The sequence below is a fragment of the Callospermophilus lateralis genome, chromosome 7 (genome assembly GCF_048772815.1).
Source record: "Callospermophilus lateralis isolate mCalLat2 chromosome 7, mCalLat2.hap1, whole genome shotgun sequence".
In the NCBI taxonomy this organism is placed as follows: Eukaryota; Metazoa; Chordata; class Mammalia; order Rodentia; family Sciuridae; genus Callospermophilus; species Callospermophilus lateralis.
Genome location: NC_135311.1, coordinates 126782431 through 126805712, shown reverse-complemented (window position 1 = coordinate 126805712; position 23282 = coordinate 126782431). Strand labels below are relative to the sequence as shown.

General features: G+C 61.5%; 1 protein-coding gene across 1 annotated transcript in view; it reads right to left on the bottom strand.

Annotated features, from left to right (window-relative positions):
* Window positions 1–6150: 6150 nt before the first annotated feature.
* Runx3 (RUNX family transcription factor 3) overlaps window positions 6151–23282 on the bottom strand; it is a 46251-nt gene continuing 29119 nt past the window's right edge. The window contains 4 exon segments of the mRNA XM_076863198.2: window positions 6151–6337; window positions 6339–6675; window positions 10524–10682; window positions 20064–20168. Of these exon segments, the coding sequence (XP_076719313.2) occupies window positions 6151–6337; window positions 6339–6675; window positions 10524–10682; window positions 20064–20168 (788 nt within the window).

Sequence of the window (23282 nt, the reverse complement as noted above, 5' to 3'; positions counted from 1 at the left end):
CTTACTTTGAGCTACCAGTCCCTTTCTTTGGTAGGCAACTTAAATTCAACTTTTTCAACTATTGTTCTGCCATATCAAGGACTGGAGTGAATTCCTCCCTTGTTCCTCAGTGTTTTTTTTTCATCTGTAAAATGGGGATCAGTAAGCTGAGTTGGAAAATGTGAACTATTTAGCCTAAGCATTAAGAATTAGCAAGAATTATTATTCCAAAGCTAAAGGGAAGGCATCAAACCCACCACCGGGGCCTCAGGGAAGGCTCCCTGGAAGAGCTGGCATTTTGGTCGATGACAAGGTCTTGGAGCCAGCATGGTCTCCATCCCCTCCGTCTGGATGCTTATTCAGTCTGGGAGTTACACACACGCCCCTCCATGCAGGGTGCTTACGTGAAAAACTTGGAAAGGACAGAAAGATGTACAGATTGAAAGAGAAAACAGTTATCCTCCCATCTTGCCAGTGACTTTATTCTAGATAATTTTTATCTTTATTTTTAAACCACATTAGTTGGTAAGCTACATACAGCAGGATTCTGGTCAGACAAATGTTTATTCCTAGAAAGTATTTATATAGTTAGAATAAACAAACATCCAAATGCAAGGGAAACCCCCAAATGTTGACCTGGTTACCTTTGGGGGTGGGATTAACAGCAATGTTTCTTGGGTTTTTTTCGGGGATCTGTATTGTTTTTGTCTCCTCTCATGATCATGTGCTATTTAGTGTCATTTTAAAATGTAATACATAGATTTTTTTCCCCTCATACGCAAAAGCTAGAGAGGAAAAGGGGGGAAAAGGTGGGGGAGAGTCTCATGAAACCAAAGGGAGGTCAGCAGAGGAAAGGGAGGGAGGGGGAGGCGCTGGGGAGTGACACCGGCCAAAGGGTATCGTTATTTTGTGCCACGTGCGCATGTGCAAAGATTGACAGACCCCATGAGTCTGCAGGACTGTAATGCACCAATTAAAAAACCATGTGAGTGGTGGGGAAAAAAGAGTCAAACTGAAAAAGTCTCAAGGACCCTTAGGATACGCTATAAAAAATAAAATAATAATGACAATAAAACATAATGCATGGAACTTGGGAACCTTGGGTGCTGTCCATAACTTTATCTCCTCAAATCCCAGAGGAGAGTGAGTGGGCCAGACGGTGAGCCCCAGGCTCTCTAGGCCGAGGCTGCCCGTGACCTCGGGTGTGGTCAGGGGTTGTCCTCAGGAAACTGAGGCAGGACCTAAGGCTTCCCCCAATACTCTTGGGCTGGGGTGGGTGCCGGCAAGGGCTGACTGTAGATTAACTGGCTCCTATTGAAATCTTGTCCCCAGTGGCTCCTTTTAAAGCCACTACCCCCGAGGGAGGGGGAGGCATCTACAAGGGAGTTCGGGGCACCGTGTCCTTCCTGAGAGCCGAGTGCTAAGGGTCTTTGAGGCCACGGGAGCTCCTTCTCCATCTGCCCAGATGTCACACTCCTGTGCTCGGATTGCTGCAGTGGCCTGTGACCAGGTCTCCGCACGCTCTCCTCAGCTCGGCTCCGGTGACCTGGACCTGTCCCTTCCCCTTCCCCAGAGTCCCTTACTCCTCCAGCGCGGGCCCCACTCAGGCTCCGCAGGCCTGTGCGCATGGACGCCGCTGCCCAAGGCCCTCCTGCCGCTTCACTGCTGGCGGATTTCCAGCCACCTCCTCCTCCTCCGCTGAGGGAGGACGCCTCTTCCGAGGAGCCTCCGGGGCTTGCTCTGCCCTGGCCTCCTCTTCCTGCCTCTGGCGCCGGGGTGAGCTGAGTGAGCGAATCCTGGCACAGAGGAGGGCTGCGTGGCCCAGCAGCTGCCACAGGTGGGACACCAGAGCGCTCTCCTGCTTCAGCAGTGACGGTGGCACGTGGGAGGCCACCGCCCCCTCCGCAGGACCGGCTCCTTTGGGCCGGGGTGGGGGCAGGCTCTCGGTGGATGTAAAATGTCTGAAGCCATCAGCGGCTCTGAGCCCCCAAACTAAACATAGGAAGCCGGGGGCCTCGGGGCTGCGGTGGGCCTGGACCACACAGGTGCGGCGGCGGCGGCGGATGTCGCGAGCTGCGTCCCCGCCCCCCGCCTGCGGCCGCGGCGGCGGAGGGCTCCGGGACTTCTGCCAGGACGGTCACCCCGGCTCGCGGCCTCTGCCTCCGCCTCTCCTGGGTGACAGCTCGTTTCATTTACGACCCCAAAGTGGGGGGCAACCGGCCCACGAGCTGAGGTCCCCACGCAGGTGGCGGGGCCAGGGCTGCCCCTGGGCTGTGCTGTGTGGGGCAGGGGAGGGGACAGGGCTGGTGAGGCGGCTCCGGGGCACACGCCTCGGCCTCCGTGCTCGGCCCTGCCCTCCTCGCGGCGTCGGCTCCTCCTCCGGCGACTCTCCGCGGTGTGTGTCACCGTCTCGGTCACACCCTGCCGGGGTGGCCCTTCCCAGAACAAGAGCCAAGGCCGTTCCCGCGGCCAGAGCCCAGCCTCAAAGGGGGCTGGCTCGGGTCTCGGGGCCACGTCCCCCTCGCACGCTGCCAGGCCCAGCCCAGGCCAGCACAGTCCCCTCCCGGGACCCCTGCGGGCACCACCGCTCAGCCTCCCACCGGGTCAGCGCAGGCTGCCCAAATTAGAGGGGTCCCTGTGGCCTCTGAGAGGGAATTCCCGGGTCCCAGGGGGTGGCAGAAATGGCCTCTTCACCCTGGACTAGCTGCCGGTGGCTCAGGGGACTCTGAAGCCAGCCCTCCCCTCCAGCCAGGTAAATCCCGGCCTGAGGCGGGGGTTTGGGTTCAGGGTCCTGTGACTCTGCCACAGCCTGGCACGCGGCAGTGAGTATGGGAGTAAAGAGGGCAGCCGGGCCTCCCCAACCCTCCCCCAAGGGGGCTCTTTCTGGGTCTCTGGCGCATGAGGCGGCCCCTGCTCACCCTCCTCTGGGGGTGTTGGTGGGGGCGCTGGCTGCGGCGCCACCTGCGGCCCTGCGCTGCTGCCCCCTGCAGGCTGCGGCGGCTACTGCGGCGCTTCCTCCCACAGGGGCCACCTCCAGCAGCAGGGGCTTCTCCGGGCGCCCGCTGCCGCCTGGCAAGTGGGGCACAGGGGATGGAGTCAGAGGCTCTGGAGTTCACAGCCTCTGCCATCAGCTGCGGAGAGGGCCATCAGCTCCTACAAAGTGACCCCCCTCCCCCAGGGGGAAAAACCCACTATGGAAGCAGCGCTGGCCACGTGGGCACTGCGCAGAACCCGCTCTCCCCTCGGAGGTGCCGCGGGACACACGGAGAAACCGCAGCTGTGCCAGGACCTGCTCAGGGACCTGCTGGTCCCTGTATGCTGGGGTGAGGGGTGATCAAGGGTTTAGGTTAGGGAAACGGGAGCTTCCTGTTGGGTGCTGGGTTTAGGTCTCAACCCACTGAACAGGGCAAAATTTTGGGATTAGTTTTAAAGTGGGCATCATTCAAAGGTCTGTTTATGAGAGCTGCCCTCTGCACATCCCAAATGGCTGGCACAGGGCTGCTGTTGGGTCCTGGGGTGGGGGAGGCTGGGCTTCCTTGCTGACAGGGCCAGTAGGGGTTTGTGGAGCCAGGTCCCTTCACAGTAGCCCTGCGGCCCCAAGCAGACGTGAAACCCTAAGCACCCCCTCAGAAAACTTCAGGCCCCTCTTCTACAAAACTGGGGTGCCCAAGAGCTGCCTACTCTGCCATCTGATTGCTGTGCACTAGCCACAAATCCCAGAGGGGGCTCTCCCCAGGTGCCCCCTCCCTAAGTCTGCATCTGGGGAACAATCTGGGACAATGTGCAGTGTCTTCTATGAGGTGAACACATGCCACTGAGAGGAGAGGAGTGGTGGCACCTGGAAGGCTTGCCTGAGGTTCTTCATGGTCCTGGCCACACCAGAAGGGCTGGCAGCTGTCCTTGGGCCGCAAGGGGTCTCTGCTGCCATTCTTGAGCCAGCTGGATGGGAACAGGCATGGGCCCCAGGCTCCCCTGAGCAGCAGCCTTGCCCTGCTTCCTCCTGGCCAAGGACAGGAGGCCCCTGCCCACCACACCCCCCATGCCAATGCCCACAGCCCTAGAAGCCTGGCACCAGATCCTTCAACATATCTGTTATATTATTGTAACAAACCAAAATTCCACTTTACAGTTAAATAGTACAGAAGACGGACAGTTTACTGTACAAGCAAGTTGTGCATGAAAAACAAACACACCAAGCAAACAATAGTGCAAAGCAGTTTCTCTCCCCCCACCCTCCCCGCCAGTTCTGGGACAGTTTTACACAAGACGCGAGCACAGCAGACACCAAGGCCTCAGCGTGACAATATGTCACAAAGGATCTGCACCCGCTGCCCACTTGCTTACAGTAACGTTGGCTCAACCCCTTCCCCTCCTTGTGCTTTCCAGTCAGTGTGTTTGCCCAGCACAGCTTTAAACCAGCCTTGCAAATAAGGACCCATCTCTGTCAGCCCGGTTGTCTGTACCCACTGTGGGCATGACCGATTCCACCTGGCTGCCAGCAGTGCTCATCAGGGGTGGGGTTGGAGATCAATTTATTTCCTGTCCCTGCCCCACTGGGGGCTTGGGTATCAGGAAGGGGTAGTCACTTGGGGTGGGGCTACAAAGTGCTGGGCACTGGGAACCCAAAGGCGCCTCCCCCACTGACCTGGGCCAGTTTATGACCGCAGAATGGGAGTGAAGCAGGTAAGAGGGCAGTGGACTTATAGCTGCTTCCTGAGAAGGGGTGGAGAGGACCCCCTGGGTGCAGGGAGTCTGTAGGACACCCCCAGTCACTGTTTTGAAGAGATGGAGAATGCCTTTATTCCAGTGAGGGCAGGACAAGGGCTATACAGAGACCATCACAAAGGAGCAGGATAGGGGACTTTTCACATCCACAGAGGATGTGGCAGAAGCAGCCATGTAAAATCACCTGCTCGCCAGCCCTTGTATGCTTTCCTGTTCCTTTCCTTGGTCCTTTCTAGAACTAAGGAACTCAGATGTGAGGACCTTGCAGCCTGAGCCCCTGGGCAAGCCTGCTTCCTGTCCGCAGATTCCAGAGGTGTCCTCCCAGCACAGGGTTGCTGAGCCAGGACTGGGGAGTCCTGCACCACTGTTCTGCTGTCACACAGCCAGTGCCACCCACCCCCCACCTCCTCCAGGACCAATGTCTTTGAACGCAGATGTGAGATTCCAGCACCTCTGGAACTTCACGGGGTCCTCGAAGGGACCCCCTGGGGAAGGCGCAGCTGTAGGATCAGGACATCTGCAGGTGGTAGGATCCCAATGACCCCACTGGGAAGGCAGCCAGGGGTGGGGGGTGCTGTTCCCAGCCACAGTGCTTCATCTGTAAGAGACCTTCTGTTTGAAAATGTTGGACTAAAGCTTTTTTTCTAAAATCAAGGTTAAAAAATGGTTTTTGTTCAAGACTGTTCACTTCTGCAGTGCAACAGAGGGGCGTGGCCGGGCCGTCCCAGACCCAGCGCACAGGGCCGCGGGGCTGACCCTACCGCCCCTCTCCTCAATGCTTGCTGCTAGGACCTATCTGGGCCCTGAGTTCTCTCCAAAAATGGAAATGATGAAACCAGCCACCAAGAGGACAGAGGGTGGTTGCCTTGGGATGGAAAAGTGCACGAGGGGCCCGTTTGTAAGTGCGCCCCTGTATAAGGGACCTGCTGCCACAGCTCATCTGCTCCCTGGGACCCAGAGGCAGCTGGGACCAGACGGGGTGGGGTGGGGGTGGGGGTGGGGGTACTTCTCGGCTGTAGGAATTCCGGGAAGCAGGGTCGGGGCACTGGCTGGGGTGTGTTCTCTGCTCTCTGCCCTCGAGGTCCAGCCCCTCCGGTGGGCAGTGAGGGGACCCTCGGGCGGGGGCGGGGCCTCCAGTTCTGACTCCTGTTAATGCCCACGGCGGCTGGGCCTGGGGTGCGGATGTGGAGGGAGGCCGGCCCGGGGCTTTTCCTCTGGGCAAGGCCCCCCCACTTTTCTGGATCGGAGATGGCCTCCGGCCCAGGAGCTAGCCCTGGGCACGGCTGGAGCCGGGCGGTGGTCCCGGGAGACGCAGGAGGACGAGTCGGCTGGGCCTGGGCTGGGGCAGTGTCCGGGGGTCCCCGCCCCCTCTGTACAAAGCCGTAGCTGGACAGGCGCGCGGGGCCGCGGGCCAGCGAGGTCCCGTCCCCCGGCGCGGCGCGGCGCTCAGTAGGGCCGCCACACGGCCTCGTCCATGCGGCCCGGCGTGCTGAGGGCGGTGGGCGAGTTGCTGTGGCTGCCGTCGGCCTCCACGCCGTCGCCCTGGCCGCCCAGGCTGGGGTTCATGAGGTTGCCGGCGGGCGCGGCGCCGCTGGGGCAGGAGGCCAGCATGCGCGTGGGCGAGCGCTCGCTCCGCCACCATGGAGAACTGGTAGGAGCCCGAGGAGGCGCCGTAGTAGAGGTGGTAGGGCGCCGCGTTGGCCGGGAAGGGGCCGCTCTGGCTCTGCGGCGCCCCGGGGTAGGGCGGCGGGAGGTAGGTGTGGTGGAAGCGGCTGGCGGCCGGCATGCCCGCCACGCCGAGGCCGCCCAGGCTGGAGCCCGAGGGCGCGGCGCTGTAGGGGAAGGCGGCCGACATGGCCCCGGGGTAGTGCATCCGGGGGTCGGGGAAGCGGCTCTCCGAGAGCGGCGGCAGCGCCGAGAAGGAGCGGTCGAACTGGCGCGGGTCGGAGAAGGGGGTCAGCTCCGAGGTGCCTGGGGAACAGCAGAGGAGGGTCAGTCGCAGCCAGGCCACCCGGGGCCTCCTGAGTGTGACCCGGGCTCTGGCTCACAGGGCTCACAGGGGACCCCCGCGTTGGGGATCCCTGGGAAGCACAGGGGGCAGGTGCCTGGGCCGCAGCCGAGGATGGGGCCTTGCAGGTGGCCTTGCAGGTGGCCACTGAGGACCTGGCTCGCCTGTCGAGGGCTGACAAGGCCAGGGGATGAAAAAGGCCTGTGATCCCCTTTAGGGGTCTGTGAGACGCCGCAGGGGACCCTGCGTCTGAGGATAGGGAGACAGAGACAGAGAGACACAGAAGGAACTGGACCCCCCCCCCCCAGGCCCCTGCCCTCGGCATCCCGGGGTTGTGTGAGTGCCCAGGTGCACACTGGCCTCTGCGCCCAGGCCGAGGGCCTCAGCTCACACCCAGGATGGAGCTGGCGCCCTGCAGCTCTGCAGGTTCTATCTGCCCGCTCTGTGCCCTCTCCTGCAGGCTGGAGCTGACCGTGGCCTCACAATGACCAGCAGCTACCCACACCTGCCTCGACAGCAAAGGAAAGGCCAGTTAGAGGGACCTTGGGGTCCAGGCCCCCACTGGGCAGTGTCCAGCCTGGCCCTGTGCAGGCTCCCCTGGGAGTGTGGCTCCTCAGTGGGCTGGAAGACAAGGGCTCCCAGCCTCTACCCTACTTTTGTGGTCACAGGCTGTCGAACCTCACATTCAAATGGACTCTGGGACTGAGTCTAACCCGACTGGTGGAAAAATGGAGGCCCAGAGAGGGCGAGGCACGAGGACCCCACAGTACATTGGTTCTGGCATAAAACCTCAGGGTTCCTGGGGCGGAGCCCCAACCTACGCCTTCTCATGATCAAGGCAGCAGAGCTGAGGCTAACCATGTGGCCTCCAGACTGGACAGACATCCCGCTGTGTGTCCCTGGACAAGTCACTTAGCCTTCTGTACCCGTTTCCTGGGGACCACAGCCTTCTGTAAGGTTTCAGTTGACAGAGCCCTTAGAACAGAGCTGGGCACAGGGTAGTTCCTGTGGGGCTTTGCGCTGCTGCCATTGCTCTGACATCTCTGGCTGGCCCCCAGGAGAATTGGCCTTGCAGGACCCTGAAGAGAAGGGCCTGACCCCAGACCCTTCCTGCACTCCAGCAGCAGCGGGGGTGGGGGAGCCTGGGAGAGTCCAGGAGCGAAGCCCATTTGGCACCCGGCCCTCTGTCTCACCCACCATGGCAAAGAGCCAGGAAGAGAGGGCCCAGGAAACCAAGCTCTGTCCCCTGGCCCAGTGGGGCTGGTGCCAGAGCTGGTGGGCACTGCTGACCAGGACTGAGGCCTGGCTGGGGACAGAGCGCTCAGGCCTCCTGCTTCCTCAGGTGAGACTTGTCCCTTCTGGGGCTTTGGGGTCTGCTCAGGCAGTTGGGTACATATCCCTCGACAGTGTCTCTGGGCAGCTGGAACCTTCTGGAATGTCCGACACCCTCCCCAGTGGTCACTGGCTGGTCAGTCTGCCTTGGAGCCTGGGAGGTCAGAGGAGCCTGGTGGCAGCTTACACCTAGGACCCCAGGGGAGCAGGCCCTCCAGACAGTACGAGGTGGGCACCTCCTTGTTGAGCAGGGTGGAGGTGGTTCCCATCCTCAGGGCAAAGGAACCCCAAACGGAACCCAGTAAGGGACAGCAGGTCTGGGGCTCTGGGAACACGAGGTCCTGCAGTGGAGGGCCTGGGCCTGGAGTGTGGCATCAGAGTCCACATGCACGGGACAACAAGCTGGGCCTGCCTGGACCTGCCACTATCCGCCCTGCCTCCCTCCTCGAGGGGTGGGGGGTACCTGCCCTGGGCACGCCTCGGACCCCCCAGCAGCTTCCTCGAGTCTCCTGTGCCACCCCCAGCCTTACAGCCCCGGGAAACCCGAGCTGGCGGCCACTGTCCAACAGCCAATCCCAACAGTGGGAGGAAATGTTTATTTTTTTCTCCAAATTGCCCCAGCTGCTGCGTGGAGGCTGAATGGGCCCTTTGAGTGGTGAGAAGCCCCCATTGTGGGTGGCTGTGGCTGGGGGGCCGGGCTCAGCACTGCTCCCCGTGACCAAGGCCAGGGGGTCAGAGCTATTAACAGGCACCAGGGAAGTGGTGGGTGTCCTGAGGGCATCCCAGGATGCCTGAAGGGAGAGGCTGGTCCCACCCCAAGGGAGGGCCCATGAGGGACAGTCCTCATGCCTGGGCTGCCAGCATCCTTCTTTCCACTTTATAGATGAGAAAACTGAGGCTCAGAGAGGTTTGGTGACTTGCTTAAGAACACAGAGCCAGTGACAGGCGGAGCCAAGCTTGTAGCCAGGCCCACCTGACTGCACCGGTCCTGCCCCTCTGCTGGTCCTGGTCAAGGGCTCTTTCTCTCACTCCAAAGGGGACAAATCTGAAGAGGGGGACTTTACGGCCCAGTGTTGTGGGTGGCTAGTGAGGGGCTAGGGCCCTATTTCAGGATGTGGCAGGAGGAGAAGGACGGGTCAGCCGCTTGCCCTGCACAGTCTGCTGACCTCCTCTCCCCCGACCCGCGGAGAGGCAGGGGCTGTGCCTGCTGTGGGGCAGGCCAAAGCCCTTGGGGCTGCGTGGAGGATGGGCAGGGGCACCGATTCCCAGACAATGCCCCCCCGACTGTGGCAGGGCAGATTCGGTCCCCAACACGTTAGGCAAGGCTCTGCCTGAGGCAGGGAGAGGTCAGCTGGGTTGGGGCTGCTGCAAGGCTCAGGGGCACACAAGCAGAGAGCGACAGGGCAGGGTGTGCAGGTCCCTACAGCCCATCTGGGGGCCAGACCCGCTCCTGTGCTCCCCAGGGCTCGGGCTGAAAGCTGGGTCAAGGGGACTGAGCCCAGGCTAGGGGGGCCGCACCCAGCCCCCAGCTGCTGCGTCAGGCCTGGAGCACAGAGCAAGGGCTGGGCCAGGCCTCTGGTCAGCTGGGGGAGGAGGAGGAGGAGGAGGAGACAGGTGGGGGCCAGTCTGCAGTCCTGCTGCAGCCCCCATCTTGAGGCCTCCTGAAGCACAGACCCTCCTGGGGGCAGCATTGTGGAGACTAGACCTGGTCACTGATGGGCCGTGTGACCAGGGGACTCTTAACCTCCTCAGCCTCAGTTCACTCATCTGCCAAGTGGGCCTCATGCAGCTCTGCTAACTGGGAGAGAAGGTCAGAGGCTGTGGCAGCCCGCCCCCGCGCCCTGCCCTCCAGCCGCGTCCTGCCCCTGCCCAGCCAGTGCCAGGCGGCAAAAGCCCCCAGCCGACAGCTGCCCCCAGCTGACACGCTGGCTGAGTCCTGGAGGCCAGGACAGGCCCTGTCCACTGCCTGCGGGCACCTACACACTCTGGAAGACCTACCTGCAGTCCAGCTGCTACCTGCCTGCTGTCCCCAACTGGGCAATGGGGACAGAGCCCCAGTCCTCAGTGCCCCTGTTTGGGGGAGTCTCTGGGCAGGGGGGAGGCCTTTCCCAGACAGTGCCGCGTGTCTCTGGCGACTCATGTCACAGATGAGTGCAGTTGAGTCCTGTGGCCTGAACACCCCCCAGCCCTGGGAGCCCCCTCACCTGACTTTCAGATGGGAGGCTGAGGCCAGGGGAGAGTCCTGGGGGCACACAGGGGACACATCACCCCAGTTCTCACTGGGCCTCTGGAGTTAACCCCATATTCTGGGCTGTGTCCGCTCACGCTGACCCCGGGGACGTGGTTTGCCAAGTCAGGAGGTGGGTGCTGGGTGGGGGAAGGGGCCCGGGGAAGCACCCGCAGGAGTGAGCGGCCCACGCCTCCTCCGTGAACCAAGAGCAGCCAGAGCTTCTCAGAAGGGCCACGCCCCGGTCCCTACCTTGGATGGGGGTCTGGCCTTGGCTGCCGAAGTGGGTTGTGGTGGTGAGTGAGCCTCGGGGGCTGGGTGTGCTCGGCGTCACCCTCATGCGCAGCCGTTCCAGGTCCCCAAAGCGGTCAGGGAACGCCTTGGTCTGGTCTTCTATCTTCTGCCGGTGCCCTGGGGAGCATCAGAAGCCATCAGCCACTGGCTCCCTGGAGTCCCAGGCAACCCAGAAATGCCTCGCTCTCCTGGGAAGTTCTTCCTGAGTTCTAACCTCAGGTCTGAGCCTCCTCTGAGGTTTTCAGAAGACTCTCTGGACAAAGCATGGTGGTTCCATGCCACCGAGGCTGCCAGGAGCTCGCCGCGAACTGCACAAATCGGGGAGGTATTCTAAAGCCACCAGTGGGGCCTGGACGGGGTCAATGAAGCTGTGAACCCAAGATCCAAACTCAGGGCTCACATCAAAGTCTGTGGCCTAATGCTCTCCAACCTACTGTGAGGCAGAGGGGGACATGGAGGCACCAGGCGCGGGAGGCCTCCGTTCCCAAGGGTGGCAGGGCGAGAGGTCAGCAGTGCCCACCTCCGACAGAACAAGAGGCCCTGCTCCAGCCCCAAGGCACAGGGACCGCCCCGTCCCTTCAGCCTCAGGCAGAACACAAAGCCACCAGGACGCTGGGTAGGGCTGGCGCACCTGAGGGGGAGCTGGGCTGAGTCCCTCTGGAAGCTGGAGTCAGGGGACCAGCACACCTGGCCTGGGGCGTCACACTTGCAGAACCACCGCTCTGCTCTGGGCCACAAGAAAGAGCCCCAGCCTCACCTCCAGGGCCCCAGGGAGCTGGCAGGGTCAAGGTGGCCATGCCCCTGCCCTCCTGCAGCCTGCTGAAGGCCAAAAGAGCTCTTTATGAATGACATCAAGCTTGTGGGGACCTTCCCCGTCACACACACACTTTTTCAGTCACTCAGGTTACATTTCGCAAGCAACAAATCAAGTTTCCAAAAATCAAAACACTGCAGATGAGGTGTTTTGACCCATCCCAGGACCCCTCCAGAAGCCCCCACTGTGGAAGGCTTCTACCCAGTCTTTTCTTTTGTTTCATGTGCACGGAATATAGGAAGACTCTCATGGAATTTCCTAGAATGGTGTCACCTTGGACATATCCTAATGTCCCTTCCTTTTTGAGTGGCATGTCTGGGAGGACAAGCTCAGTTTCCTTACCTGTGAAATGGAGCGTAACCTGTCTCTGGGAAATGCCCGACTCCCTAGGGCCTGCCCTGGGACTTTGGCCTCAATAACTGTGTGAGGACTGCTGTGCTGATGGCTGTCCCTCGCTCTGCGTCACATCTGCCGGAGGTGCCCGTCACCTCCCTGATGAAGGTGACCAGGCCCTCTCTTACAGATCAGAGCACTGTGGATCAGAGAGGCACACAGGCTTGCCAGAGGTCACAGAGCAAGATGTTGGTGGGATCTGTTGGACCTGGGCCCCTTTAGAAAAGTGGGGAGAAGGGGGGCTGGGTTGTGGCTCAGGGGTAGTGCAGTCGTCTGGCATGTGTGAGGCACTGGGTTCCATCCTCGGCACCACAATAAAAAAAATAAACTAAAGGTATTGTGTCCATCTACAGCTAAAAAAAAATTTAAAAAAATAAAGTAAAAATGGGGAGAAGGGGAAAGACAGAAAAAGTTTGCCCGAGTCCTGGAGTGACGTGGAAGTTTTCAGGCTGACAGAGGAGAGAAGTGGGGGGGGGTATGACAGTCCCCTGCTGTCCTTGCTGGGGATGGGAGTGGGAAACAACCGCCCCCCACTGCCGGGAACTAAGGGCAGAGCCGGGAGCCCCAGGAGAGGCCTCACTTCTGATTTTTAAGATGGGGTCACAAGGGTTCTGGTGCCTGAGGACCCCTGAGCTCCCTCCACAACCCTGCCACAAGTTCCAATGGGCATCTGCGAGTCCTAGGGGCCCTGGGGGCTCAGCAGGCCACTGAGACCCAGGGAACCCTGTGTCCTGTGACAAGGCCCTTTCCAGAAACTGATGGGACACCTGGTGGCAGGAATAGGACCACCTGGCTTCTGGCCAGACCCTCTCACAGCTGTCCCCTGTGCACAAGGAAGGGGAAAGCAGGGCTGGGGTTGAGACTGGCTGGGGCTGCAAACTCAGATGCCTGGGCAGGGTGCTGGGTGAGTCACGGCATCGGGGTGAGAGGGATGGGTGGGGAGTGGGGCAGGTGGAGAGGGGGCCGCAGGAGGCACCTGGCTGGTGGCCACTGTCAGCCAAGCCCTGACAGGGCTCCAAGAAGATGCCATGGCTCCAAGAAGAGGCCACTGGACATGGCAGGGAGGCACGGATGAGGTGGGGGCAGATGAATTTAGAGTAATCTCAACAGGCAGGAAGGCAGCCGGATGGATGTGGAGACCGCAAACTGACCTGACAGCAGCTGGGTGCGAAGGATCTGGGTGTCTCAGTCAACCACAAGCCTGAAGTGAGCCAATGAGGCTACACAAAAGCTGCTGCAAAACCTCAGGCCCTGTCACTGTTGTCACTGGGGAATAAAGTCCCCATTTTCTGAGTCACACCACGTACAGAGAGTGCTTACAGGTACCCTGTGGCTGGCGGAAGGAGGGCAGGGTTCACAGCCAGCCTGGGTTTGAGGCCCGGCTCTGCTGCCTGCAGCCCGGGGCCTGCTCAAGTCGCATGCCCACCCCAAGCTGCAGGGTCCTCACTGTGCCGCCCTCCTGGGCCGAGGTGCTGGCCTAAAGGCTTGGCCACTGTCCACTCCCCTGGGTCCCTGCCCTCACAAGTGTCCCTTCGGCCCCTGCTGGTGTACGTCGGGGGTAGGTAGGATGGAGACAGCAGGCCCAGGCCAGGTGCTGCTCATGTCTGGAACGCAGGGCAAGGAGGCAGGACCCGCCCGGCCTCTGCGCCCAGCTCTGAGGCTTCAGAGCAGGACCAGTACCAAGTGGCTGGTCCCAGCAGGGAGTCGGTGACCTGGCCCCACAGTGGGGCTGCTCTGTGGCTGTCCTGCCTTCGCAGAGGACGGACTTCCTGGGGGAGGCCTTTCCACAGCCTGCGGGACCTGCTTCCCGGTGCTGGGCAGCACTGCCGGGGAGGGGCAGGGGGCAGCAGGGTGGCCTCATGTGGCCAGGGCGCCAGAGAGTCTGGGAGCCATGGGGCTGGGGCCCCGCACTGGGAGCCAAGGGAACGGAAGTGCCTGAGCCCGAGGAGAGGACGGGGTGGCAGAAAGAGCTTCTTTCATTGCGGTTCCCACGGTGGGAGCCGGGCAGGGGCTGGCCCTCTCCCGGGTCACCTGGGCCCGCGCTGGTGCCGCAGTCCCCCTGCGCAGCCGCTCGCCAAGCCCGCTCTGGCTACCCCGACTCAGTTCTGCATGGAGCAGCCCCTGGTCAGCTGCCCACAGGCACCCGGGAAGAGGGCGGGGCTGCCTCCCAGGCCCCTCTCCTGCTGCTGCTGTGGCCAGCTTCTAGAATGTTCTCCACCCCACACTCCAGAGCCTCAGCTCAGAACAGCAAGGCCCTCTTAACCGTTGGGGCCAGACCCAAGAGCCCTTCCTCCAGGAAGCGCCCTTCCTCCCCCCACGGAGCCCGTGACGGCCCTTGTGTGGGAGCTGGGGGAGTGGGAACCCCACCAACTGCAGCCACTGTCCCCCAAGTGTCTGTCCCCACAGCGGGTGAGCAGCCCAGCACTGCCTGCCTCGTTCTGTGAGGTCCTGCGAGCAGCTCTGCCACCGTCCCTGACGGCCAGTCCTGTGCTCAGGGTCACACAGAGCCACCTGCCCACCTGGTCTCCCTGGAACCTGGGGCTTGACAAGGGGTGTCGGCCCCAGCCCAGGCCAGGGCACAGGCTGCCTCTGCAGATGCAGGAGGACGGGCCTGGGCAGGGCACGCTGGGGTCTCTCAGGGGACCCACCAGGGCTGTGCCCTGCTCTGATGCCCGGGATGGAGAGGCAGGTCCACGGTCACACCCCGCTCAAGCCCGCCAAGACCCCCTCCTCTAGGCCTCAGTTCCGACATCCACGGTGGGAGCCCGGCTGTGGGGGAGCAGCGCACAGGGGCTGCCGAGTGGGCAAAGGGCTGGCGACTGGGGCTCACTGTCTTCAGACGACAGAGGAGGAGCCTGGGTTCAGAGCACAGCCGTTTAGAAGTCGAATTCCTGGGGAAGACAGAGACGCTGGGGAGAAGCCTCCGCCCAAGGGGCCTGGGTGGGCTGCCATCAACGGCCGGTAGCTGGGCTTCCCCACGTGGCCTGGAGTAGTGCCCAGGGGCCTCCCAAGGGCCCGTGGCCATCTGCTCGTCGTCCTGGGCAAGGCATCTCCTGCTCTGGGCCTTGGCTGTCTCATCTGTGAAGTGGGATCATGCAAACTGAGCCCCGAGGGGGACAATGGGTTCAGCAGGGGACAGTGAGCCAGGCACTGGCTTCAAGGGAGGCCTCTGCGGCCCCAGCTCTGACAAGGGCACCTTCTCCAAGGCAAGCAGCTCCACTAGGATACAGCTGGACAGTGGGGTGGCCAAGGTCACAGGTCTGTGATAAGGGTCAAGGGTGGGGAAGAACGCCGGGGCCCTGCAGGCTGGGTGACTCACCAAGGGTCACGTGGGGTCTCCTGACTGTGTCCCCAGGACTCCGCTCATCACTACCAGTCAGGCCAGCCTGGGGTCCCACATCCTGCCAGGTGTCCAGGGGAACCAAAAGGCCATCAAGGCCAGCCCCCTGCCTCCGTGCAGCCCAGCACACACCCCTGTCAGGGAGGCACACAGCCCACTCTTCTTAGGACAAGTCAGGCAGTGTCCACTGCGGCATCACACACGATACCTCCACAGCCACAGCCCTGAGAGGTGGTCACCGTCACCCCCCATTAAGGACAGGAAAGTGGAGGACAAGGTTAAGGCCACACAGTGACATTCAACCTGGAACGACGGCGCGTTCCGCGGTGCTGGGCTGGAGCAGAGGGCTTGGCTTCCCAAGGCTCAGCCAGGTGGGAGGGGCGCAGGAAGCCGGGGAAACAGGGTTGAGCAGGGCCCAGGGGACCAGGGGACAGTGTCGTCTGCTGAAGACAGAGGGAGCCGCAGTCGCCAGGCCTGTGCCCACCCGAGGCCACTCGCAGCCTCGGTCGCTGCGACCCAGACACAGCGGCCACTGTCTGCGCGGGGCTGCGGCCTGTCAGGAGATTTACACCGGACCCTCTCAGCCGCGGAGTCGAGCGGCGCTGCCCGGGGTGGTCTGCCGTGAATCGGCCCCCTGTGAGCAGATGAAAGCAGGCGGCGGCTGGGCAGGGAAACGGGCTGGCGGGGGGCCAGCGGGCAGGGAGGCGGTGGCGCCCTCCCAGGGCTGCCATGGGGCTTCCAGCGGCCTGGGCTTGATTAGGGGAACCCGGGAGGTCTGAGGTTAACCCCTTCCCTCCTGCGGGGCCGGCGCCCTGGCTCCCCTGGGCCTGCCCCAGCTCCTGGGCTTCGGTGGCCTTGGTTCCTGGGGTCCCGGGGGCACTGGCCTCTCCCAGCCCAGGCCTCCCTCCCCTGGTCCCCACACCCAGAGTCCAGGATGAGGCTGTGGCCACTAGAGCCTTCGCCAAGGCCTGGCTGCAGGCTCAGTCACTGCTCCTGCCCCTGCCGAGCCCCCAGCAGCCACAGGGCCCTCCCCAGGACCCCCGGCCGCCCCTCTGCCCGGCCCACCCTCGGCAGCTGGCCCGGCTTTGCTTTTCCTCGTGGGGTCTCTCGTTACCTGAAATTAAATGAAGTATTTACAAGTTTTGGTTCATTTATTCACCAAATATTTACTGAGCACCTGAAGTGCTCCTGTCTGCACCCGGGGGTCTCAGCCAGTGCCCGGCAGGACAGAGAAAGGAGCCCCTCCTCCACAGTGAGCATCGCCCAGGGTGGCATGGAAAGATCAGTGAGCTGGGGGGCACAGTGGAGGGTGATGAGTGTCCGCAGTAGAACTGAGGCTGGGCAGGACCCGGGGCAGGTGAGGACGGCTGGGTGTGTGGCCTATGAGATGGGGCAGTTGCTGAGAAGGTTGAGCAGAGCCTTCAGGGTGGGTAGGCGGGAGCCGGGCGCCACTCTGGGGGTATCTAGGGAGCAGCAGCAGTGCAAAGTCCCTGAGGCAGGAGTGTGCCAGGCAGGAAGCCAGGGTGCCCAGAGCAGGGGAGGAAGAGGGGAAAAATTAGGTGCCATGGTGACAGCAGAACTGTTTTCACCTCTCCCCTCTGGAGCACAAGTCCCAGGAGGTGGGAAGCCATCAGCCTGGGTTCCCAGTAGTGTCCCCAGCACATGGAATGGCACCTGACGTGGCATGGGTGGTCTAATGTGGGTGTCCAGGGAAGCATTTGTTGGACTCATTTCAGGTACAACTTGGGGAAGAGGAGAGTCCTGGGGAGATGCAGAGCACCCCGACACGCAGCTTCTGGGAGGATTAGAACTCGGGTCCCACCCTTCGAGTGCCAGCCCTTCTGACCAGGCAGGGGGCCAGCCACTCCCAAACTGTGGTCACAGCCCACAGCCAGGCACGGCACTGCCGCCCGCCCGCCCTGGACCCAGCTCAGCAACCTGCATTCTCACCAGCCCCCGGGACTCGGAGGGACACCAGCCCCGAGAACCTCAGAAACCAAGGCCACACAGGCAGGAAGCCACCGAGCCAGCCTCAGACCCAGCCGGCCACCTGGCTGCAGGTCGGGCACGCTCTGCAGGGCACCAGAGGGGAACGACCCGGCCACAGAACCCACAGCCCGGCCTCAGGGACGGCAGGCTCCTGCTCCCTGGCCCCCAGGACCAGCCCCGCTCCTGGCCGCCGCCCCACAGAAGGCCCAGGGCTGCAGAGCAGAGCCCAGGGAGGAGACCCCAGAGGCTGGCGACACCCCAAGGGCTGCTGGCACTTCCTGTGGGCCAAGCGCCGGAAGCTCGCGGAACCTCCCAGCTCCCCAGAGCATGAGAACACCACACCACCCGCCGCACAGCCGGCGCTCGGGGTGGGAGGGCTGGGCGGCCCACACCTCCCGGCCCCAGCCGAGCGCCGGGCACCGAGGGAGCTGGCTCTGGCTCCCTGGGCCATGGTGAAGGACATCCATGGAGCCCAGCACACAGGGCCACGGTGGCCAGCAGCTTTGGAACTGGCCTCTTTCCTCTTCTAGATGGGGAGACTGAGGCCAGGGAAGTGGGAAGGTGTGTCCAGGGTCCCAGACTGAAGGCCAGGCTGGGCCAGGGCCAGGGCCTGGGGCAAGCCGGGCCTGAGGATGGGGGACCTGGAGAGCTCGCCCCTCCCACTTCCTGCTACTTCATAAATGAGCTTCTGCTAAGATTTTGTTTGAACGAGTCACATTAACACTGCCAATCTGGCCCTTGCTCTGGCCCAGAAAGGGATACCATCTGCCTCAGGTCACACAGCAATCTTGGCCTCTGACGCCCTCTCAGCCTGCTTCTTTCTCCTCTCTTTGTCCCCCTTGAACTCAGTGCTCTCTCTTCTGGGCCACCCACCCAGAAGGGGCCATCTCAGGCTGGGGAGACCCCAGGAGAGGAGTGCAGGTCAGGGACTCAACTGGGGGCTCCCTGGGACAGGGACGCACCTTCAGCTCATCCAGGACCCTCAGGAGAGTGGGTGGGATGGGGCGGGCGGAACGGGAATCTGAGGGATGCCAGGCCCCCCCAGGGGGGTTTCTACCAAACCAAGACCCCAGAACGGGGTGCTTCCTTCTTTTAGGAGTGGCCCTAAGTGCTGTGTGTGCACACACACACGCACACGCACGCACACGCACAGAATCCAGCAGTGGCTCCTGTCCATCTCATCCTGCCCCTGGGGACTTCAGCAGGACTGTGGCCACCTTCAGTGGAGGCTGCTGCGGCCCTCTGAGCAGGGCCTGGTTCCTGGCAGCCTCCCTATGGCTCCTGGGGAGGCTCACCATCCAGGGATGGTAGAGGAGGGGGTCAGTGGGGGTGGGCACCAGGAAGAACAGAAGGCCAGGGACCTGGTGACTCATGAGGATTCTGACAGAGCCACTTGTTGTTCACATGTTGCCTACGGAGGGAGGGGGCGGGAATCGTCCCATTTCATGGGTGGGGGCCCAGAGTCATAGACAGAGACCAGTGACTTGCCTGAGGTTGCACAGCAGACGGAAGCCCTGGCTAAGGCAACGGAACACCTGTCGACCCGCTGTGAGAGCACTGTCTCCCACAAGAGCACCCTGAGGTAGCTGCCTGTGTGAACCCATTTTTCAGCCAAGAAAACGGAGGCATGGAGGTGACTGACCCAGGGCTCGACTAACCACCCAGGCTGGCTTGGACTCTGCTCTCTGCACCATGGAAGACCAAACGGGCTTCCCAGTGACCACGACCCTGAGACTGCTGGGCTCACTGACCCAGTTCACAGGAGACAAAATCAAGCCAAAAAGGACACTTGACTGGCAGCGGGTCACGAAGCCCAAGGCCAAGAGCGTGGACCTGTCCATGTCGGATCCCAGCAGGCAGGAATTCTGCCAGAGCCGCTGGGAGCTGATGACCATGTGCAGGAGCTCAGGGTGGCTGCAGGGGGTGACCCATGAGGCATGGCAGGGGGAACTCTCCCAGGGTGGCCTGGCCCTGCTCTGAGCCTGACCCAAGTGGCCGCTGCTGACCAGACTCAGGACCTAGATGCAGGGGAGCGAGGTCCCCGACTCCAGGGCCAGGCCGACTTCTCTCACTGACCCGCCCTGGCACGCAACTCTCCCTCCAAGCTCCTGGGCACTGGGGAGAGGTGCCGAGCTTACCCTCCTGCCCCGGCCAGCTCAGCCAGCCATGGGAGCTGCCCTGGAAGCCTGAGGCCTGGCACCCCACCTCCTCGGGGCTGCAACTTCTCCTGGAGCGAGCTGACCCTTCAGCTCAGCTGTCATGAGATCCCGGGGAATAAGAAGCAGGAAGGGCTTTGCTACCTGCAGAGGACCACGCTTACAAGAAGGCGAGGGACAGGCACACCCCGGGTTGGGTGGGCCAGGGTGGGGCCGGGAGCAGAGCTCGGGAACGGGGCTCAGGAGCAGCCTGAGTTCACTCATGCAGCAAACACAGACCCTGGCCTCCCACCAGCTTCCCCAGCTACCCGCGGACTCCAGGCCCTTCAGCAGGCAGAAGGAGCCAACCATAAACTCTGGGGGACCGAGACCCCTGGACACAGCAGATGCTCAGGACATATCTGCGTTGGTCTCATCTGGGTGGGTGGGTCCCGGGACCAGTGCCTGGGCTCTGAGACTTGAGAGTCAGATGCTGAGATTTCAAGAGACAGTTTGAAAGGGGCACTGGCCTCGCTGCCTGCCTGACCCCTGCCTTTGGGTCACTTGCCCCTCAGCCACTGGTAGGGGAAGCTGGAGTGGGGGGAACCTGTACCCCGACCCACCCCGCTCCCACGTCGTATCTGAAGCCTCCTCCGCGCTCATTTTCCATCACCCAGCTGGTCCTTCGTCCAGCCCCAGCCTCCCATCTCCTCCCCGGCCCCCCGGCCCCACCTGTGCCCCAGGGGCCCAGGGACATCTGTCGGACCCTGCTGCTGCCTTTCCCCCACTGGCCCTTGCTCTCGGGCCCAGGGCTCAGTGACACTTACGTCTGGGCTCGCGGGGTCCATCCACGGTGACCTTGATGGCTCGGTGGTAGGTGGCCACTTGGGTGGGGTTGGTGAACACAGTGATGGTCAGGGTGAAACTCTTTCCTGGGGGGGACAAAGGCAGGAGGTCGGCACCTGAACTCAGCACCTGGACTCCCACGCAGATCCCGCCCCAGAGCCCCGACTCTCGGGAAGGGGCAGGTCTCTCCCCTTGAGTCCTGGGCAGAAGATGAGGCTCTGGGTGAAAGTCAAGCTGCTGGGTTTGGCTTTCCCGGTCCCTAGGAGGCTGGCACCTGCCGTCCCCATCGTCACCCTGGCTCCTTGGCCCCTCCTTCCTGTATCCTGGCCCTCCTTGTGCGATTCCTTCTGTTCAGGGACCCACATGATTTTGGAGTGGGGGGGCAAGGAGACACACTCACACTCACACACTCAACGTGTTTTCTGAAAGCTGTGACCTTTGTGGAAGATTCTGAGCACCAAGAAATCATTAAAAAAAAAAAAAAAAAAAAAAAAAAAAGCAGCAGACCCTCCCGTCGCTCCACTACCTAGAGATCACCACCGTCGCCATCTTCTCCGCCAGGCCTCTCTGCGTGACTTTGCATATTCACACGGTGGCAGTGGGACCCAAATAGATGTTTTCATCCCCAGCGTTTTTCCCCCTCTTAATCTGACATCTCATCAGAAGCACTTTCTCGTGTCATTAAAACTTCTTTCCAGGCTTCCTTCCCTAGTGGCTGCAGAACACTTCGGGCTCACGGAAGCGGCGCCTCCTCTCTGAGCCCCCAACCCTCAGGTAGTCACGCCGTTGTCCATTGCTCGCTGGCGGGCGCAGCCCCAGCTGGGGAAGGACAGACCTGGGAGCTGCAGACATTTCATTTTGTAGACACAACTGTTATTTCCAGAGCCCTGTTCTATTTTTAGCCACACATTTGGCTCCAAAGTCTCCATTCAAAATTCCTGAGAGGGGGAAAAAACCTTTAAAATAATACTGAATAATACCTTTTTTTTTTTTTTTTTTTTTTTACCATTTAAAATAAAACGAAAATGACCTTCTGTTCAGAGAAATCTTTGTCTGCATCTCAGTTATTTCCTTAGAATAAATTCCAAGAAGTGGCGAGTGATGGCAGCGCCTGGGCCGGCCGGGGACAGACGTGCTTGCGGGCGCTGGTCTCTGCGCGAGATGACTCTCCGGCATCACGTCACCCGAGGGCCATCCGGGCAGCGACCCTGTCTATCAAGATGGAAGATCTCCAAACCCTCTTGCTCTGTCTTCTGCGATTAGTGAGAATGAAACTGAGCGCGGCTGGTATCCAGGATCCACAGGCCGCTCTGGCTCCCCCTGCTCTCCTGAGCGGGTTTTAGCGCCTTTGAACAATCGCTGTACATCAAGGTCTAACATTTTCCATGTCGTCTCGGTGGCCCTTAGCCCCCCAGTGGCTGGCTTCTCATTTCGCCGACGCCGCGCCGTCCTGGGTTTCCACCAGCTCTGCGCCCGCTGGTGACTTCGCCGGGTTCCCGGCAGAGGGCACGGCCTGTGCTTTTGGAAGTGACTTCTTGGATGGGTCTGGGTGGCTGGCTGGGGGTCGAGGGTGAGGGGCTTCCTCCAGGGCAACCAGTTCTCGTAGGAGTCTTTCTTCCACCCTGGGCTCTGCTAAGCTCCGAAGCGACACGCGACTCAAGATGGAGGGAGCTTCCTGGTCCCCAAGTCAGACCTCATCTCCCCCTCTTCCGTGTGCCTACCCATCTCTGGAGCTCAGTCGCAGGCCTGGGAAGTCCCCGAGGGCAGGGGCCCAGGGCCAAGCACACCCTGCCCCCGCAGCTGGCCTGCAGTGGGAGCCAAGGGTTCCCTCTGGTGTCCTGCCCACAGCCCTGGGAGCTGTGGACAGCAGCTCGGTAGGCCACCCCCAGGTGGGGGACAAGGCAGGGTGAGCAATTCCTCGTGCTGCTGGGGCGGCTGGTCCCGGCCGGCGAGTGAACTTGTGAATGTGCCCCCCCGCCCCCCCCCCCCGGCCCTGCCAGCCCAGGAGCAGCCTGAACAGAGTCCAACCAGGCAGGTGGCAGGAGCCGGACCCCAACAGCTTCAGATGCCAGGGAGAGTTCAAAGCCAAAGAGTGGCCGAGCTGGGGGTCCACCGGGAACTAGGGGCTTCTCTAGATGGGGTCGTGGAGCCAGGGGGCTACGGGAATAGAAATACTAAGGCACTGCCCCAAGGGTCCCTGAGGCAGAACAACCCTGGACCCCCACTCTCGGGCCACAGGGGCACTTGGCAAGATTTCTGCAAAGACCAAGTGCTGACCATCTAGGGAAATGCAGGGTAGGTGACTCCTGGACACTTCTGCTCCTCGCTGTGAGGTCGTCTCCACCCTGGACCCCTTCCCCACAGTAACCAGGCATGCTTTGGGGGTCTCGGATTCCCCAGTCATTTCCCAGCACCACCTGGATTGCATGGGTCCTTGCTGATGGGGACCTCAAGTGGACACCTGGGGTGCTAGTGGCCTGACCGGACACTGAGGACCCACGGTCCCCATCCTCTACTGCTTGACGGTTTACCAAGGTGCTCCTTCAGGTCTGGACTGAAAAGTCACCTTCTCAGGGAGGGCTTCACTTTCTTGGATGTAGGCTCTTCTAGGGCGGGGGTGTGGCTCGGTGGCAGGGCGCCCGCCAGCACGCACCAGGCCCTGGGTTCCATCCCCAGCGCCACGAAATAAATACATAACAATAAAACAGGCATCTTTAATTTTGCCCTCCTCGGGGGACCTTCTTACCACTGAGTAGGCTTGTGAACTGGGACAGGAATGGTATTGTCCCCAACCTCTAACTGAAATCTAGCATCTCTCAAGTAAGAGCCTAAGCAACAAACTGTAGAGTTGCAGGCTGTACCTGCGACCTTGTCACCAACAGACAGCAGACACTCCCGTCTCACGTTACAGCCCTGCAGATTTCTCTAAATACTTTCATGCACGTCACAACTTCAAAATCACCGTCATCAGACCCGGTGCTAGCTCTCAGCTCTCCTCATTTGACGTGTTGAACAGAGCACACGCTTATCACAACTTCTTAAGCACCTTGCTGTTTGGGCACAGCGGGTGGCCCTGCCATCTATTGTTTATTTCACACCAGAAGCTGCTGGCTGGCTACTGCAGCCTCCCGCGCCCCCTCCATTCCCTGCACCTGTGTGAAATTCCCCAGGACGGCCCATCGGCTTTAATAATCCACCTG